This window comes from Galleria mellonella, unplaced genomic scaffold (genome assembly GCF_026898425.1).
Source record: "Galleria mellonella isolate WM207_F2 unplaced genomic scaffold, CSIRO_AGI_GalMel_v1 utg132, whole genome shotgun sequence".
Taxonomy (NCBI): domain Eukaryota; kingdom Metazoa; phylum Arthropoda; class Insecta; order Lepidoptera; family Pyralidae; genus Galleria; species Galleria mellonella.
In genome coordinates, this window is record NW_026441989.1 from 3,224,464 (window position 1) to 3,246,442 (window position 21,979).

The 21,979-nt window shown below is 29.7% G+C and overlaps 1 protein-coding gene across 3 annotated transcripts in view; it reads right to left on the reverse strand.

Moving 5' to 3' along the window:
• Nucleotides 1-1,044: 1,044 nt before the first annotated feature.
• The window catches only part of LOC113518498 (uncharacterized), a 66,378-nt gene continuing 45,443 nt past the window's right edge, over nucleotides 1,045-21,979 (reverse strand). For all 3 annotated transcript variants that reach the window (XM_026903460.3, XM_026903459.3, XM_026903458.3), the window contains 5 exons: nucleotides 12,194-12,310; nucleotides 7,626-9,252; nucleotides 6,486-7,261; nucleotides 4,687-4,816; nucleotides 1,045-4,099 (listed from right to left, as the gene is read on the reverse strand). In XM_026903460.3, coding sequence (XP_026759261.2) covers nucleotides 4,051-4,099; nucleotides 4,687-4,816; nucleotides 6,486-7,261; nucleotides 7,626-9,252; nucleotides 12,194-12,281 — 2,670 coding nt within the window. In that variant the 5' untranslated portion in view covers nucleotides 12,282-12,310 and the 3' untranslated portion in view covers nucleotides 1,045-4,050. The remainder of the gene's footprint in view (nucleotides 4,100-4,686; nucleotides 4,817-6,485; nucleotides 7,262-7,625; nucleotides 9,253-12,193; nucleotides 12,311-21,979) is intronic.

Below are 21,979 nucleotides of genomic sequence, written 5' to 3' on the forward strand. Positions count from 1 at the left end.
TTTATAATATTAGTAGAAAGAATTGCCATCTTTGTTAATCGTCTACTATTAAAATCTAATTATAATTGCAGTGAGAAACTTTCGCTATTGGTAAACAATGACTTAGCGTGTATAGCTATCTTATGTTATCTATAAGATTCCGGGAGATTCAGGAAACAACGTGTTTGACAATCAATTGTTCTTATCCAATAATCAATTAAAAATAATACTTGTCTATTGATGGATGTATAATTTCTTTGGGGGTTCTTCTTTTGATGATGATTTTACAGAAAATTAATGACGGTAACATACCAGAAGATGGTTGACTTGATTGGGCATTGTTAACTACGAGCTACTCGTCCTCGTTGCTAACAATTATTTCCCTATATGATTTAGGTAACGTTTTAAAATCGAGAAAAATCTAATAATTTCGGAGATTGTTACAAGAGATGAAGTATGTGATATGTATGGTATATGGTATAGGTATGTGATAGGATTCTGCGACTGTTTAGAGAAGACCTTAAAACTTACTTGCTGCTACCTGATAGTTTTCATTAAATATTTATCTTGTATTTAATTTGTAATTATGTTAAAATAATAATAAATTATTGTGTATTTTGAAAATAAGAAATGATCTAAATCATTTAATATTATTTTATTAACAGTGCCTTCTAGCGTAGTATAAGTAATTTAATAAATTTTAAGTTGGCGAAGTTTTAACCATGCTTCATAGATGTCGCTGTTACTTGACTACTAAATGTCTTACAACTTGTTTCGCGAAATTTACAACTGCTAAAAATATTTGCTATATAAATATTAAGATGTCACTAGTGGGATTACAAAACAGAAATCTAAAATGTATCTATTAGCAAGGTAAAAAAATAAAAACTAATTAAATCTCTGAATTTTTGAATTCGTGTTTGAATCTATAAAAAAAATATTTACTGGTTTCGTGCTTTGTTAGGCACGCAAAGGCAGTATACAGAGAGAGGGCATTTATTACCTTTTAGTGCGAGGCACAAATAGGTTGTATTACGACTTTCGGACATTTAAAAACACGTATAGTATTTAATTATTTATTTTATTAATATCTAACAATAATGAATTTACGATAGCTATTTAATTACAATAGATTGATATGTATAATAAACTGCTAGACTTTTATTTAAAATAATTCACAATTTAGGTACAAATTATAATTACATTAAGTACCTAGGAATATTAATTTCTTACATATTCTTATAATAATATATAGTACAAGACAAAATTGATTGATAAAATTGTTAAATTCTTTGTGATTCTTATATAAACGATACATGCTAGTCATTTTTGTAAGAAAAAATCAGTATAACTCAATATTTATATCCATTTTTCTTATAAAAATGATAATTATCTGACAAATAAAAGATGTAGACGATAGAGACAATCCGTTGCATATTTTAATATTTGTTAAAAAGAATACAGAATTTTACTGCAATGTACTTGTATAACCCACCCGCGTTTATTGCATATCTGAAACTCTATCCTTCGTAAAAATTCTCATCCCCGTAGGCCCCTAAGTTGAGTTACTGTTAATTTTCTATGCAAAGTTTTATCATTTACATAGAAAAAGTATAGTAACATCAAAGCTATGTATTATGCACACTATAAACAAACACACAAACAATCAATTTTTTTCTGTTTATAGTATGAGTACTTCATAATATTAATCTATACCGCGACCAGAATGAATCTAATTTTATTATACAGTTGAATCAGTACTATTTTAAACCGTTTCTTGATAGTTTGTAATTCAACACTTTATCTAAAAGATTACAATTTTAAATTAAGAAATAGGATTAGGGACTCGTGTCAGTGCAATTTTCTCAAAAATTAAATTTTTATTTCTACAAAATGACACAATCTTTTATTCAATTACGAACTTCATCTGACAGACTGGTACAACAGACCGACAGAGAAATCTATTTAATAGTTACATGAGCACAAGTCAAATTTAAATGTTTATTTTACATTTCACGATTTGCTATTAACATTATTAACAAATAACTACAAAATTTGTCATGCAATTTCCCTCCATCTATTAGAAAACATGCTAAAACCATATACGCGGACTATATTATTATAAATAATTACGTGTGTTTATACATTGAAAAGAATTAAAATATCCATAACCATTCATCTGCTTTTTTTCAATGCTAATCCAAAATTATTATAAACATTACTCAAATAATAAGTCATTCTTACATTCAATTATAAACTATCACAGTGGACAGATCATCCCCTAATTTCCTATTACTAAAATTATTAAAATTAACAATTCTTATTGCACATTGCAAAAATACAAATCCATTCTAAATAGACAGTCTAACACATACGTAGTTTATAACATTATTAATTCCAAATATTGCTATGGCTTTTAGGACATAAACAGTCCACAAACAAAATTCTACACGCAACCTACTTACATTAGATTATAAAATCTATAATAGTTATTATATCAAGTTTTTTTTTTTTTTTTATTTCAAACACAATAGAGATAATTATAGGAAATGCTTAAAAAATACACAAATACCTAATTGTTATCTTTGGGATAATTATTAGCAGGATGACTTTTGACGCATTAGAATCGGGATCAAATCGATATTATATCATATGGGCGTCAAATAAACGTTATGAAAATAAACGTAAAATTTAAGTTGTCTTACCTTATATAGGTATGTCGTCATTCAGATATACGTCAAATTAACAATGACTTATTTTGACGTAATTTCGATTTGACTCCAATTCGATTGCGGCAAAAATCAGCCTACAATTTGGGTATTTACGAGTACTAAATTGAGCTTTGACATAAAAATGAAAAGAAAAGTCAGGTACAGCTTTGTTATTGTAGATATTTTAGAAGAATAACAGATAAGTGCACAAGTAGATAAACAAATGGCACGCAAAAAGAATCATCAGACTATTTTGTTCATCGTTATATTAAATGTGTTGAGATTAGACTGTGTAAATCACAATCTTTTAAAATGTACTATTACATGTAAGCACATAGTTTGTGGACATAGATACAAATGAATTAGACAGGGTATTTGCCATATGTATAGGTAACTATTATCACTTAGATCAAATTTTCTACAAGGATAAAGTATTTTGTACTTAAGTTTCCATACATATTTTATATAGTAATAGGAATAAGATTCATTATAAAGATCCAAATTGACATCATTAGAATCCTTTTATTAAGGTAAAGCAGAAATTAAAAAAATATATAAAATATATCCTTGTAACGGTATAAATGATGATTATTCCCAAATAAACATGGATCAAAGTCACCTGTGTGTATATACATATATAACATACATAGTTGACTTATATATTATACTATGTATAAACATAGCGCATATAAATCAACTATGCTTATTTTATGCAATAATATGGCAATTATCAAAAATGATTACTCATAAAGTACATTTTGAAAGAATCTCTTAGATTTTATAATCTAAAACAATATGTATTAGTAAAGATAAATCAATTAAAATATACATTCGACTACTATTGTTCCGTGAATATTCTATTGAAAAATAAATTATCCTTCGATTTATCAAATTCTATTCGACAACCTGGTCTTTCAGAATTCGAACCCGCATCTTCCAGCTGTCCATCCGATATGGTGGTAATAATTTCCATGAGTTAACAATAAACGCATTTGGCATGGATATCTAAGATATGCGGGTTCGAATCTTATCGAATAACAATTAACAAAAGGTGATATTTTTTTAAATTTCCGAGTAGGATATTTTGTTTCGAATATATATTTAGTGAATATAATTTATTTTGATAATCCAATAGCTACTTTACAGCAGATTCTACATTATAGAATATTAATATGTAATGTGACAAAAATTATTCACTTCACATTTTTAATTTATGGTACAAAAAAAAAGCTTTGCATTAACGAGTACAACGAGTCACATTTTCAACATGAAATTACAAATTTGTTATATATTTGTGTCCTAATAATATGGCCATATGGACATGCGTAGTTAAATTAATTCTGTAACATAAATTACAACTTTATTCTTCGTCATTCAGTAGGTCCGTGCATGATTTAGCTTTGGTAGATCTGAAATTAAGGAGAAAACATTATTACAGAAGTATTAACTACAATGATAATTTTTCTTACATTTTCAATAATTAGAGTTATTATTATTTTTTTTTTTGAATAATTCTTTGCTGCTTTGGCTGTAAGGAATCAATTATCTTCTTTTATATGTAAAAACTATTTTTAATAAAGTACGTTCGAAAGTAACTTCCTGGACATAAATTTTGCTATATTTAGCGTTTTGGCTTGTGCAATGACGCGGCTGTAAGTTAGTAGTGCTTTTTTGTTATTTAATATAGTCATTTACGAATATATTTAATTCGTAAAGAAATATTTTTTTAAATTCTTTTTAATTAGCACAGCCACAAATATACATGCGTTTATCATTGTTGGTGTTCTTGTATGTTTTTTTTTTCTTTTTTCATTTAAACCAATTCTAAATAAACAGAAAAAATATCTAAAAATTATTGCTTTAGTTTCTATTGGTTTTATTAAAACCGCTCATACCATTTGTTATTTAAATATACATCATCCAATTACTATTCTTCTTATATTAGTAAGATAAGCAATTGCATCTTCCATAGACTTTACTATTATAGAATACTTACTGTGCATTCTTAACTCTCCTACATATTCTCAATTCAATAGCTCCATTGCGGACGGCTTTAAAAAGGGCGAGAGCTTCTACATGAGCTAACTCATGGCACGCTTGTCCATTTACCGCTAACACCTCGTCTCCTGAAAAATAAAAAGAATTTTGTACTTCGTTGTCTTAATACAATAGGCGTTGATTAAGTGAAGAGTTAGTTTTATCATAGTCATAGCTATGAGTGACCAGAAGATTGGAAGTTACCAGAAGATTTGAAACTATATTCAACGTAAAATAGTTACGAGTATAATTAACGACTTAAGGAATTGTAAACGCTAATCTAATTGTCTAACAGGATTCATTATCTAATTTTAGTTATTCCAGTGTTTTAATTCTAATTGTCTTGCTCTTAACATTGTCTATAACTCTTGACTAGAAAATATCATTAATTTTTTTGCGCACATGTTTTATATATATGTACGTCACGTGTTTAGATTATGTAGATAGAGTATCGAGTCTCAACATCGGGTCAACTTTTTGTCACCTTATATACCAATTAGCTGACTCTTTTTATAATTAGTGTTCTATATACTTACGCACACAATTTATCTATAATTATTTAATAAATAAAATTAGTTTTTACGCATTATATAGATGCAAAAATTATAAGAAAATAAAAATAAAAATACAAGTTGTAAAGGAAACACATAACTATTTATCACGCAAAATTGTATAAAAAAGTTGATCTGCTTTTCCCGAAGCATTTGTATGCTAACACTCTATTTATAAAATCTAAGGTCATGTGTCATATATACGTAAGTATATGTGAAACATTTATACAAAATTCTATTCTTGTCGTGCACTGAGAGCTTTGCCTAAAAAAAATTTTAAATACTAAGAAATAGTCTATTTCGAAACATATATAGTGATCAAGCTATTTATGCTTTCGCTATCCCCATTATAGACTTCATCATCATTTATACGATAAAAAAATTAATTATTGCAATAAATTGAATTTATTACTTATTGTTAAAAAGTCTATTACTAACAATATGCATAAATAATTATTTATCTACAATATAATACCTACATATTAATGTCACTGTAACACCATTTATATACACATACTAATCTACGTCGTTTTATACGAGTCAGTTATAATATTGATACATTAGGTATGTAAATAAATTTATTTTTTATTTCTTTCATTTTGTATTATTATTCTACATAATTTTAGTAATTCATTGTTTATTGTAATCCATTGTCTATTTGTAACGTCATTTCTTTTTCGCGTAAGTATACAATTTATTAGGCTATTATACTACATTGTATATCAAGCACTTATACATATTTACGTAATGTGTGATAATTTGTACTAATGCAGATATTAATAAGCCAACCATGAACATCAATAATAATGTATTAAATAACTTTGCTGTGCTGTTTATGATACTATTATTGTCATAATGTTGGTAGTTATTATAATTTATAGGAACATATATTAATTCATATGTATTATCAGTGTTATTCTTGATATTAAGGTGTTATCATATACATTATGCGTTTAGAATAAATGTTTACGAAATTGCACGCTAACAATAATTGTAACTCTGTATACAGTGTTAGCTCTGCCGAATAGGGTATAATACACATTCTTAATACAATGAGCACTAAGATAGTACACTAGTTGATACTATGCGCTTTGTTATTATTAGTTCGTTGAATACCATACGGCTTCCTATTATTATCAAATCGCGTTTCTCGAAGTTTACAATCAGTATGATTATCTAATCTATAAATACAGTTATGTGTACACACCTGCTTTTAATCGGCCGTCGTCGACTGCCTGCCCTTGTGGGAGGATACTCTTTATGAAGATTCCAAGGGGACCTCGGGGTGAATCGCGTCCTCCCACAATGGTGAAGCCGAGTGGTTTCTTCCCTTGTCCCTTCTCAAATGTTATGGTATGATAAGTGTGCGTCGGTGCTCGCGGTTTTCGTGGTAGCGTGCAGAAGTTCGCTGCATTTGGGGACTGCGTAACGTTCTCACTATCGTTCCTGTCTTTAATCCGTTCTGAAACACCGTCAGGCACATCGACGTCGACAATATCACCGGCACAGCTGAGTGCAAGCCCGTCCTTGTTAGCGCCACCGTAACTGACGACTTGTCGGCGGAGTAGCTTGTTATTCATGCTGCTGTAACTAGCGTTCTGGCCTTTGAGGAAGTGTGAGTGTGCGCCGAGTGCGTTGTCGCTCGCCTCGTCCGCAGTTGATAGCGCGCTGCGATTACACGCTGACTCGTCCTGTATTCGTTGTCGATCTATCCTGACGTCATATTTGTCCACACGTTTTTCCTTTCCCAATATAATTGCGTTTTCATAATCTACAGAACTTTCGCGCATCAAAATAGCGTTCCGTTGCGATTGCTCTCTGTAGCGTGCATCTGGCTGTGGTTTTTCACGTTGTCTGCATATGACAATGTCTATTTCTGACGAACCAGATTTCAGCGCTTCCTTGGCTTCTGACATGGTGAGGTCTCGGAGACGGCGGCCGTTGACGTTGAGTAGTTCATCTCCTATGCGCAGAGTTCCTTCTCTGAAACGTTGTTATACAATTTCATTCATTAAAACACTTTTATGAAATAATAAAGTAATATAAAAATAATTTAAATAATATCGCATAAAATTCAATTGCATTAATATAGTGAAAACTGTATTATTTTTATAAATCTAATTATATAATTTATGTCAAAGACAAAATTGAGTCTTTGCTATTTAATTTTACCTAATATTTTTTAATTAGTTATGCTTGTGATTTTTTCTGTGTAATCGTAACTTCATTGAGTAGTTAGTAAAATTTCAAGATGATCGGTTGAGGGATTAAAGCACCAAAAGGTTAATGAAATTTACTTTCATATTTTTAATATAAACAAGGAAATTATTTTTTAAACAGTACTTACTTCTCTGCTAATCCTCCTGGCACCACATGAGCTACGAGATATCCTATGTGACCTTCATCAGAGAGCTTTGTTTTTGCGATAAAAATGCCTAATTCATCAGTTGGAGTTCTTCTTAATATTTTAACAACTTTGAATTCGGATTGAATTTTGTTAGATTTATCCTTATCTGATTTTCTACATGGCGGAATAGGAGGAATTCCGGAATCCCGACTAGCATCTCTTTGACGCATTTTTTGTTTCTCAGTAAGTTGTAAATATTGAGGTTCTGGTTCATTATTATTCTTTGGCATGCGCCTAAGTATTTCCTTGCGGTCTAAAGATAAAGCTCTTTGGGTATGTCGTGGCCTAGGTTTAGGACAATTATTTCTATCTCTACTCATTCTACCAGAAGTTCGTGCTTTTATATAACTTTGGTCTCCCGAAACACTTCTACCGTGACAAGGAACCACTGGGTTTGTATGTGAAGCAGAACTCTCGCACCGAGAAGAGATTCTGTCACTATCGAATATAGAAGAAGCTGCAGATTCATTGACTAGGATACCAGAGTCAGCATCTTCACAGTCTTGTATTAATGCGTTTTCATCATCACAAGATACTTGATAAACGTCATCGTGAAAAACTGAATTATGGCCTTTATGGAATTCTTCTAAACCTGGTAATGCACCATATGAAAAACTTCGTAGTTTAGCTTTGACGCCACCTCGTTTCTTACGACTTTTATTTCCACTGCTTGACTTTAAAATATTATCGTTGCTGCCGTTTACTTCTTCTTCATTATCGCCATTTTGTTTATATAATTTCGATAGTATTTTAGTTGATGTAGATTTTAAATATCTATCTGACATTGCTCTTAACTTAGCAGATAGGCAGGAACTGGGTCCAATTGTATCTTTTTCATCTTTAATCTTATATTTATCAGTCTTTTTCTGAGATTTTATAATAACAGGCGCATCATCATAATTTTCAAAATCGTCATTGAAAATTTGGTCGCTTGATTTCGAAAGCTTTGCTCCTACTTTTGGTATAATATGATAGCGGTCGCACTCCGACCCTGAGCTATAACATCGAGCGCCTCTATTGGAGAAAGATTTATTTTCTCTCCAGTTTGGTTCAACAGGACTAGTCATACTCTTGGCAAAAAATACATCATCGTCATAATTTGCCATCTTTACCCAAGGATTTTGGTTATCTAATTCTAGGTGTGTTTCGGGATAGTTATTTGGGTATCGACAATGATTAATATCATCAATATGACCAAATCCACTACAGTCACTTCCAGATGTTGATGCAGCATCTTCAGCGTGTCTTAAAGGTCCATTTGACTTGAAACATGATAGTTTTGTATTTTTTACTTTGTCGAGTAATGGGTTGCGTTTTTCACGATATACCATGTATTCTTTTTCCAAAGAGCCTCCACGGTTTTTGCGACTGGTGTTGTAATTCTCTTGGGGTGAAGTGGGACCGTTTTGTAGTGAGATACGACGAGTGACTGGAGTCTCACCATTGCTAGCATGTTTTCGATGAGGCGATTTTTCGACTATAATAAGCTGATCATTTAGATTGTAGAAGTTAGTTTCCACCGAGCTGCCGCTACTTTTTCTTTGAGGATAGCGCACTGGGGACACATCTGTAATGTAAAATTAATCCACTCGTGAGATCGATACAACAATGTAAAATAAATTAAGTAGGTAAATAGAATAGGTCAGTTATATTTACGAGTACACATAAAACGGAACAATGAAGAACTACAGATGAACTTATGACTTTTGCTTTTATTGAAATAACATTATCATTAAAAATATTTATATTGTTTATCGATACTGGAATTAAAGAACTATATTTTTTTATTCATATGCATGTATATCTTTTAACTATTAATTAGTAATTAAAGTAACTACATTATATTCCTAGAATACTAGTTGTTTACTGTTAAGAGACTTTCTTATCTTCTACAAGTCAGAGGTTTGTAACACAGGTCGACATATAGATTTATCGGATAAAATTAATAATTTCCTAATTTTATCAATAATTTCTGTATGCGTTTTATGCATATTAATGATAATTTGTTTATGCAACTTAGAATAGAAAAATTGGCTCATAGCTTCAGTATACAAAATATAAATTTTTATATAGTTCTTATAATTTAAACTATGTATGTTAAATTATATTATTTGTTGTACGTTTTCATAACGGACTTCTTTTTGGAGCTGATTAAATGACTTTAAAAATCGGCTTTATTAAATCCGCAAGAAATATATTACAAAATTTTCATAAGTAATACTGTTACATAAATTTTATCTATGTAGCACAAAGGGAAACCAAATAATGAACATTTCAATACGTAGGTGGCAAAGACATCGTTTATTTCATTGGTCGCCAACACAATTCGAGTTTAAGCTCAGATTACTATTGTAGTGGGCGATTTGGTTTAGTATACGATTAACATCTAATGTCTTTAATAGTGCTAGACTGTAATAAACTTCAAATTGAAACTTTATGATTTTTTTTAGATGGAGGTGCATTTGTTCACGCATCCTGTCCTTGCTATTTGATACGAGTGGCGGGATGCCTCCTCTATCGAGCACAATGAGGATATATATTTGGAGGTAGAGTGCAAATTAAGAGGCACAGAGTAAGTAAGATAGAAGGCCTAAATTATATTTTTTTTAAAAAACAATCTCAATATTGGCAAAATTGATATGGGATCAACAAAGGTATTTAGATTAAAGATGTTAAGGTTTAAAGTTTTAGATTAAACAAATAATTATCAATATCGATTAATAAATCATGAAAGGTCTTGAAATTATCAGATTGCTGATTATATTAATTGCTGCTGAATTATAAGATTTAGCTTAGTTACTAGATTCGAAAATGTCGTACCCACTCGCTACTTGTGATAAATATTTAACATTTTGAAATTTTATTTAATATTTCTGATTTTGTTATGAATCAATTCTAATATACATTTTATTGTATTAATAGATGAATAAATATATTGTTAATTAATTTTGAAATTAATGTCAATATTTGTGCGAGTACAATATATCGACCTCCATCGGATTAATGTCTAGGTTATTTGGATACTAACCAGTTAAATGAAGTACTGACAATCAATAAAAAACATTAAATATTTTTTACCTTACTTTTATAACAGAAATCCATTTTCTGTGTAAAATATATTTAAGTAAATTTTATTAACGAGTTCAGTGGGCTTATCAAAATTATTCGAGGGGTAGGTGGGATGATTAGGTATGTCGCAATTTGTATTAAAATTATGCTTGGGTAAATGCGACGCAAATTCCCAAATTTTGTGATATTCACCGTGACGGATTTTTTTTTTTATTTTTCAACAAGCACTTTTATAGTTTACGAGTATATCTTTTACATCAGAATTTAATTTTGCTCATATCCATCATCAAGTCTCTGTAATCTGCATATTTTGTATGCCAAGTATAACAACTTATAGTAAGTTTGGAAATGCTTGCGCAAACTGCTAGTTTTTCAGATTCTTGCAACACCTTCATATTAGGTATGGAACAAGAACTATATTAGGTCAATTACGCTGACAAATTTATATTACGAACAAGGTCAAAACAAGTATGTGATCTTTATTAGAGAATTTAAAGTAATATCCATATACTCGTAATTGCCACTTCAAATAAATTTACCAATTCTTTTCTTTACAATTTTTAAAATAAATAGAAAAAGTTCACATCTTCGTACCTATACTTATTTTTAATAGGCTTGAAAAATAACAGACATTTTTTTTTCTGAAGTTAAATCAAGCAGGTTAAGAAAAAAGTTGACGTCGTATCGTATGTGTCAAGATTCGTAAAGAGAGTCACCGAAAATCCTGGTGCGTTGCAAGATTACCACTGACAAGAGTGCATGGAGCTCTTAAAATTGAATGAAAATTAAATCATTATCCATGCATTCTTTAATTTCGTTAAAATTAAATCTCTTAAAAATTATTTGCTTTATATTTGACAAAATAATGACAGCTTACTGTTATGCTTGCTTGATTATGATTATGAATTTACGAGTAGTTTGGTTATTAGCACATTGAATGTTTGACTCCAAATTTATATAGTGGATTTTATCAAACATATGAATAGTAAGTACTAAAAATACTAGTTATTTTACCTTAATTTATTGGCTCGTTTAAATTGTTTTATTTTTCTGTTTGCTGCCGTTGGAATCACTTAAGATATTTTTTCTCGTAATTCATAGAAACTGTTAGATAAACAATTAAAATTTTAAAATTTGTTGTTTGAATAAGCACTAGCACAAAATATGTTCATAATATTTTTTTCGAACAAAGTAGATTTAGCTACATATATAAATTATATATACCGCTCATTATTTTATCTAAATACGATATAAATTACCATCATAATAAGCCTACTGTTGACCACTGCCAAATTAAGACACGCTACAGAGCGCAAGATCACTACTGATTTTCGTTAAGATGCAACGTATATGATGAGTATATAATATGTCAATAATTTATGTAAATAAATAATATTTTTTTTAAAACTCAGAAGAATATTTGAGAGCTGCCAACTCACCAATTCGTGATCTGCGAACAGAGCGTGTTTCCGCTTCAGGCGGCACGGCTAGCAACCGCGGCGGCTCGCCTTTTCTGAACCACCGCATTTCTGTTCAGGTTATACCATTGTACCACTCTGAAACAATGAAAAGTAATAATTTATATAATGTAATGACAGCACACCATATGGTTCATACTGGCAATCGTCACTGGTAACACTCACGGTTCTAGCAAACACTTCGCTTGCAAATATATTGAGTTTGTCAATGCATTTCGGTGGAAACAAGTAAAATCTTATTTTATGTATCACAGTAACGTGTATAAAATTTTGTATAAATGCTGTGTAATATATAACCATACCAATAAGAATGTACTATTTGGGATTGAAATTGTTTTTTTTTTATCCTGGTCAATTGACCATGTCCCGGACACTATTATTATTTAGTGACAAATCAATACACATATATATGCCATTATTTAGCAACTATAAAACAAAACTATTTGGCATTTAGTAAACGTAGATATACCTTTATATAATTGGACTAATTGACCTATTACGGTCGCATGTAAAATTTTGGTATATTTTGTCGCAAAAATTTTGTATTCATTTGATATATTCGAACCCTATTCCCCAGTGTCATTGATATGCATAATTTTGGGAAGTGCCATACCTTGTTCTACACTCTACACGTGATATGAAATATGCGGGTGTTATCATCAGAATGAATACTTTCCCTCAGTACATTATTGGTATATTTTAAAAGTATTTTTTCAAGTACTTTGCCGTTATTAAGTTGATAAGATGAAGTCAGAAAATTGTGATATTGGAAGTCTGGTATTGACAAAAATAAAGATGTTAAATTTGGAATAAATAATTAATTTAGATTAAAAAAAAAAGGTTGGCTCGTATTAACATATCGTATATTATGATTAACTTGTTGAAAAGTAAATAAGATAGTGTGTGGCAACACTAATTATTATTTTGATTTAAAAACTAAACTGCTGAACCGATTTTAACAAAATTACTATGAGATTAATTTATATACTTTCAGACAAAAAAAAAATTGAGATTATGAGGTAATGAACATAAAAAATTATAACTGATTTGAGAACGTTCTTATTATTGAAGTCGGTTGATAGTATAATACGCTTTCCATTTCCAGACACATTTTGTAATTGTTACCATTATAATAGCCCCCCATTGCATTCGACTTGTCTATAAGAATTTATCTTTTAAAAATATATAAATATGCTGTCTTTCAGTCACAAAGGGGTTTTCGATTCTTTTAACCAGCATTGTTCTAAATATTTTTATCCTAACAAAAACACATTTTATGAAAAAATGTTTTTATTATTTAATAACTGAGAAGTTAAAATAAAATTCACACTGTTACTTCAAAAGATTGTCCGCCGTATGCTAATTACATTAGAGCTAATTTCATTTGCATCTTTCTGTTATTGTATCTGGCCTTACTATGTGTAAATGAGTGAGCACCACAAAGTCATTAAGTACTGACAGGTTTCATAACTTGTCCATCTCCTTTTATGATTAGTACTATTTGCAAATATAATTTCTACATCAAACCTGTCACAGCATCTGGTTTGCTCAAGTGTAATATTCTATGTACAATTACGAAATTTGCAAAAACATTTTACGAACACAGTGTCCCTTATAGATAGAATGTTCAATGTTTATTTCTACCTACGGGCTATTCTCTATCGTGGGTTAACATTAAGTATTCAATAGGCGTGGTCTCGTATTAGGTAGTCGTTGCATAATGTAAAATATTGGGCTACTGTATTGTTTATTAGCTAGGTCAAATATTGATATGAACTAATAGCCTTTATTTGCTAATACTCTGTTTATCTGGGTAACAGACAGTATTGTGTATATAAATATAAACTTGCATTGAAATGACACTCAGATGTACAGGCTGAAATTAAAATTGTTAGCATCCTCAGAAGGAAGTATTTTGATCATTTTTGTAAAAGAAACATGACAAAAAAAATTAAATCTCTCTATATGTCATGTTTTTAGACATACTCACCCCCTTATTCATAAAAACATCAAACTTCTTATGAACTCATTTCAGCTATTGAACTGTCTTTTTCTTTTGCGCTAAATTCCAAATATGAAAGAAAGTGACATAGTTGTATATAATTTATTTGTTGGTTTGGTTTTTATGAATAAGGGGAGGTGTCTCTATAATCTATGGTCATTGAGTTAATATCAGACATTAAAATGTGATAGTCCTGTTTTGAATTTATGACATTTCTGTAGCATGGAAAGATTTTTAGTCTTACGTAAGTACATATCACTGACACATATCTTAGCTTTCTAACCCAATAAAATACCACCGCTGGACATGGTGAGTCCCACTATTACCACACTGGCCAGACTTTGTATTATATCGACTTTTCTTTCTACTGAAATAATGTATTGTATATTGTTACCTCGCTCGCCTTTTACGACATCTTAAGGATGAAAAGGCGCGGTGACACATTGTATTTTACTCCGTCAACACACGAACAATGGTGTCTATAAATATATTAGTATCTTAAGGAGATTAATTTCTATTGATAAATTATACCTAACGCTAACGTTACTCCTTTGTAGAACAATCTAATAAGATACACATCGGCGATATTGTAAGACTTAAGTCGAGACCTACCACGATCGTAATCACTTAACAATGACTAACCTTGCCTGTGGTGACTTCTTGTGTAACAGATTCATGTTTTTTTAATATCAGAATCAGTTGAAGGCAAGTTTATGTTAACGTGATTTTCAATATCGCAAAAAATCAGGTCTCTATTTGAGGTCATCTGAATTGATTATGAATTTTTATAGACTATACCTATGTTTTATTGTTAAAAGTCTCGTAAGTACACATTATGTTTTAATGTAATATCTATCGGTTTAATTTATGTGTTTGGTTGAAAAAGCTTAACTAGTTTCTAAACCGTCCGAGACCCTTAGTCTTGATGGTCTCGATACTAGACGATTCTTCTCGAACAAATTAAACGTAAGTTAAACCGGTAGTTTAAAATGTGCTTAAGTTAACCACATCGCATAAACTGGAATTACGTAAAAAGTTCATTATCAACTATTCTCTAAGTTCTATCTAAAATATTCTATTAATTAGCGAATTAAAAAAATACATTAACAATATTATGTAAAAAGGAAACATCATCGAAGAATCATTAATTCAATCTAGAAATTGTCTTGCTTTTCGTTACTGCATACAGTCTTGACAATGTTATTATTTATATATTATATTCAGGTTTAATAACAATGATTTCCACTACTTATTAAAGCACTTGTACCATCATAGAACTTAGAAAGTATAACAATTCCGTTATCTGCGTATGCTTTCAATCAGTATTGATAATTTTATTTTGCCTTCAACATTATCGAAAGTTTTATTTTTTATTAATCAAGAACCTGTCATTACTTCTGACCTCCTTGATCTAAAATAGTAACTGATAATTGCAGTGTAATTATTTATATATATATATATTATCATAATGAGCTTGATATTCGGGTTATCGAGTATGAGGTGTCAATGTTTGACATGTTCATATATTAATCATTTTGAAGATAACGAACGTCAATTATAATAATGTGTTGTGATAATTTGATACTGTTGTGCACTTATTATTATAGAAAATTGATACATCTTACAACATCTTACGTTTCTATAATTTCAATATAATTATTTACTATACTAAAAATAAGTAACGGATAAATACCAATATTACATATCGGCTTGCAGAATTTATTTATAATTAACTTTTACCCGCAACTTTGTCTGTGTTACTGAGACATGTTCACTGACTGGCATAAGAAGTAGCTTATACCCTTCTTTATTCCATATACATCGTGATTCCTATTTCTTAGTAATTGGTCTAGTTGTTAGGACGCTAAAAAGTAAGAAATAAGCAAATTCAATTTCGTATCCAGGATTTATTTTTTACTTATATGATTTAGCTTTATTTAAATACAGGTATATGAACAGTTGAATTTTTCAAATGACTTAGTTGTACGGTTTGATTTATTGTCAATAGAATTAAAATTGGTATTTAATCTAGTTTTAATGAAAGCAAATAAATAATTGCAATAGGTGAATTTAAAAATAATTATAGAATAAGTACTAACGTAGTAATTATATATTCTGTAATCGATAGCTTTCTCTTATTCCACTTGTATCTATGTCTGTATTTGAAACTTGCTCGTAACTAACTCTATAAAAAGGCAAGACATGTCCCGGACGTGCTTTGCAACATTCAATAGCTTAATGATGTCCTTAATAAGAGTTTTCTTATGGAACGCTGTTATTCATTCAGTGGCTACCTTTTACTTCCTTACTGCTTCAGTTATAGGAAGTAACAAAAGTTTCAAGCAGAATACATAATTAAATGGCGCATCTCTGAGTTGCTATTTTTCAAAGCAGATATTATTATGAAGTTGCAAAATTAAAATCTCTTTTATTATTTATCTACACTAATATTATAAAAAAGGACAGATTTGATTTTAGCATATTTGTTTATAATGGATAAATTAAAAAAAAAATCTACCTACTTTTAAAAATCGTTCCACTTATAGAAAACTAAATTATCAGCAAGTAATACAGGTACAGTAATATTACTTAAAAAAAAAATAGATATTCTTACAAATATTACAATAATGAAAGAATATCAAGGATCATCATCACCATTTCAGTCATTATCCGTCTACTGCTGGACATAGGCTTTCCCCATAGACTGCCATAAAGAACATTTATCTATTAAAGCCAATATAAAATACTAATTTATCTTTCCATCAATCTATCAGAGTTTGATGGAAAGTGTGAAGTGAAGAAAAAAAAAAAAGAAAAATTGTGAAGCTGGGACTGTTGCTAGTTTCTGTACAATTACTCAAAGTAGGTATACACAGTATTTGTTGTTAAGCTAATTGTATATATAACGATATAACGTATTTATACGTTATGTAGATATAACGGGATATATTTAAATCACCACGACAGCAACGGCAATGCACGCGTAATGCTCCTGGTATTGCAAGCTTTCATAGACTACGAGACCTGTTTATCATTAGGTGAGTAGTATGTTTATTTGTCACCTCAGTACTATAACAAAAAAAAAAAGTTAACGCTATCTGACTCGATATTATGATATTTTAATCTCTCTATCAGTGTCAGGATCTATATAAATATAAGTACGTAATTAAGATCTGACAGACATTATTTTGTGGATGTCTCTTATGTACAATTTTTTGACAATTTAACAGTGTTGTATTACAATTTGTTAAATATGTATATAACAAAATATTCGTCAGATTAACTATATTGTATCGCGTGAATTTAAATATTTTAATGGGCACCTTTTTGGCAATAAAAATAAATTGACATAATAAAAAAAAATTGTATAATAAGAATTTAATAGAATGGAAAGTTCGATATAATTCTTTATAATTTTGTAAATAGATTCATTGCAAATGTTAATTTATTGTGAATAATAGCTAATGTATCTACAGAAACGTCGGAAATACGTTTGAAACCTAATACTTGTAGAACAATGGGATGCAACTGTCGGTCATAATTTTTATTGATGGTATACTTGTAGTAGGAAACCACACAATTTCAACTTTCACATCATTCTTTATAAGAATATTGCGCAATAGCAACTTTTTTAAAAAATGCTTTGAATACGTTCATAAAAAGCACCCATATCTGGATTAAAAATTAAAATGTTAAAAGCTTATAGTAAGAAATAACATTATGTGGTCAACATTTTCATTGAATAAGTGTAGATTAGAGGGAAGAGTGACTCATATGTTAAAATGACGCCAGCATGACGTTTAGATTTTATGTAGTACTTGGTAAGTGTTCTTATGGGTGTAAAGATTACACATTTGTTTACTATGACTCAGAGATTAATTAAGCAAGAGGTAATTATGTGAACAAACTAGATTTAATTTCTACCAGAATGTAGTTTAACATACAGCAGTAATCCTATTAACATGTGAAAGTTTGTAAAGAGGATTCTTACTCAATTATACGCTTAAAGGATTGAATATATTTGGATGAAAGGTGCATGGATGAAATATGTTTTGAATGAACACATAATTTACTTTTATACAAATACACGTGGACAAAGTCACGCGTAGTGTATTGTTAAATTTCAGAAGGTCAACAGGAAAGTTCACTTAGTAATTACTAAAAGGATTTTCATTACAATTGTATAATTTGAAATTTCAAAGAATTTATGCAAAGTCAACATTCCAATTGTAATATAAATCAACCAAGTTTCTTTATTTTAAGCGTCAAATTTTCCCTTAGCATTTTTGATAAAGAAAATATTATAATACCTACTGTTGAGCTACGTTTTTCTGGAAATTTAAAAATCTAATTAATATTTCAAAGATTCTTAACTTCATCATTATCTTATTATTAATGATTACTAGAAAAAAGCCTCTCTCAATGAAGGATGTAAAGACAGGGTGGTCTATGAAACAAATAAAAAACATATACTGCCACTATCTGAAGCTATGATAGTAATGTAAGGTACGATTAAGAAAACAATGTTTTCAATATTGTTCTGTATGTATTCGAAGTACAAGAAAACACTCTGACTGGCATTTCTGTTTAAGGTTGGCCGCTTATTATGATGGTTGTAAGTGTTTAAGTTTATGAGTATTAACTGTCATCGTTGGAGGTGCGTGGGTTCGATGATGTTGGCGGTCGAGTACTACGTAACGTCATAAACCGAATTGGGTATGTAAATGTAATATGCAATTGTGTTTTTCAATGAACAATCAATTTTTCTATGCATATTTAGTATATATATATATATATATATATATATATATATATATATATATATATATATATATATATATATATATAACAATCCGTCTTAAATTTAGTATACATACATATATTGTATGGGATGGAGAATATTAAAGGCTGCTTTTTATCCTGGTCAATAAAAATGTAACGGTCAAACGGACGAAGTCGCGGGAAAAAGCTATAGACTTTTTGATTTAATTATTTATCTAGTACTGCATATTATTAAGTCTGTTTAGTTTTAAATTTAAATACTTAAATATAGGTAATGTAACTAATAATGAGATCTAGCTATTAGAAGATACTCTAGTCACTAGAACAGACAGAACAATGGAATGCAGACCATAATCCTTAATGGCGTAGTTCGAGGCTATTAGCGTACTTATTATTATTTTTAGGGAGGAGTGGAAGGACCTGGCTTCTTAAAACAAACATATGTTCTTGTTTTTGCCTATAGCTGAAGGCTCTGCTTTATATTCTTGGATAGGTACCAGTACCATGGCTCGTCCTCTATATACGCCTATATTCGAGACATTTATCGGTGGCTTTCGTTGTGGTACACGTAACACTCGACATACTCAAAATAACGTAACGAATTCGATTTCACGACCTTTGCGGTCGATATATAAGGGCCATAAAGTGACCTTTTCATTTTTATTTCAAACAATCAAAACTTTATATTTTTATAGGGTTTATATAAGATATTATCGAATCCGTCGTGGGAATCCTTATAAGTTAAAATTTTGAGCATCCCATGTTATAATGGCGCGTCAAGCTATTAATATTTATAAGAGACTCAAAACTTTTGACTTTTTTGAATTTTTCATGTTTTTACGAAATTTTTATTCTAAAGTATATTTGACAAGCATTTGTTTTATATCACGAAGGTGGCAAAAAAGCATACAGCCCGTCTGATTGTAAACGGTCAATGTAGCCTATGGATGCCTGCAACACTAGGGGTGTTACGTGCGCGTATAATAAGCATGAGTATGTTCTTGATTCTACGTACGCCTAACGACTTCGATATAATTTTTACAACATAACCAAGTTTATTGTTCTACTTCTATCGGTGCTTATAGAGTTGTTTATTATATAAAGCAAACATCATGGTTTAACTCGCATTATAAGGTAGAGTGTATGTCGTAATAAGAATGTTGTCTATCAACTTTTCATCGCTACGTATGCCCGTCTCATTAATTGTCCAACTGTTATTTGAATTACGGTGAGCGTTCAGCGAACCTTGTCAACGCCGCTGTATGTCACTAATCCAATTTGAATTTTACATTAAAGATTTCATGGCCGTTGAACAGTTAAACAAGGTTTCTACATATTTAAGATAACAATATTTACATTAAAAAGGACTTCTTAATTTGGCATACTTTTTTTGTGTCTTTTATTTACTTTTTTAGACCTAACGTTCTCTAGATGAACCGATGATCTTCACGATACAGCGGGAATAAAATGGATGCAAAAATCTGAGAACCACATTGATCGGTAGGCATCGAGAAAGACCTATAACCGGCAGTGGATTGAAATACGCTGGTAATGATGATGGTGTCTCATTTTTTTCCAAAAATCTAACTTTAATCTACTAGTTTGTTTTTGATTTTAGAATAGAAAATTAAGAATAACAAAGTTTTTTAATTTCGTCAAAGATCTCTTATAACAATTTAAACGTTAACGGTACACTGCAAAATACTATTTATATATAAAATACTATTTATCTAAACAGTATTTTTTTTAAATCTGTTTATACAAATAAACGTTAAAAAATACTGTATATTAAATTATGCGAATATCTATCGATCATTATGTTTTTTTTTTGTTTTGACATAAACAAATGTTAGATGCCCTTTTGTAGCAAGACATCTTAACGTCTATTTAACACTTGTCTATTACAATTTTATTTTTTTATGGTAAGATCATAATCTAAATTATTTAGTCGCTAATTAATAAAGATTTTTTAGTTTGATTGATTTGACATCTCACGTCAAATCGATAATTAATTATTGACTAGTGTTAAGTTATTGGCATTAAGTAGTTATGAATTATCATAATACAAATTTCTATATTCGTAATTCGTAGATGGACTGAATGGATGACTTGGTGATTCGCTTATAAGGTAGTTGCTCAGTGTACGTGATATTTTTTACTTGTAAATTTTAATATATTGTATAAGGTTTTAATTTTCTGAATAAAAATAATAAGGTATTACATGCAATTATTATTTAATTTATTTATCATTTAATTTAATTGAATTAAACAAATTGCTACTATAGTAAATATCCTTACCTTAGATTATATAAATAGCGCATTGAGTCTCAAAAACGGGTAAATTTTTTGTCAGCTAATTATATAAATAATCTTTATTTCACTCTTTGTTACAATATAATTTGAAGTCCCTAACTCCCGAGGCAGGTATGAAAAAAACTGTTTCAGGAGTTATTTTTGTCAAATTAGTTTATCGTTTTTTATATAATATACTTTCGCACACAAAGTATCTTGACGTATGTATCTATATTTAATTATTTAATAAATAAACGAGCTTTTAAGCATTAAAAATATGTAGAAATTATATGACAAATATAGAAGTTATATTTATTATAATAACTATTTATTACGCAAAATTGTATAAAACAGTTGACCTGCTTTTCTCGAGGCATTTGTATGGAGACACTCTATCTATATAATGTAAGATCCTTACCAAAATACATAAAAATGCATTTGAAACAGTATAAAAATACAAGTTTATGTAAATTTTGTATTTATTATTTAATTTCACGAATGAATACGGAACGAATTTGTAAACTCTTATACTCGTGTGTGTACTAATTTGTCGGAAAGAAATGTTAAAACTTGACATCAAACTTGTATGCACTCCATACTATTTCTTTTGTATATGTGTAAGATCATAAGTCATAACATTTGCACTTTGTAAGGCGTATGCATGATTTCTT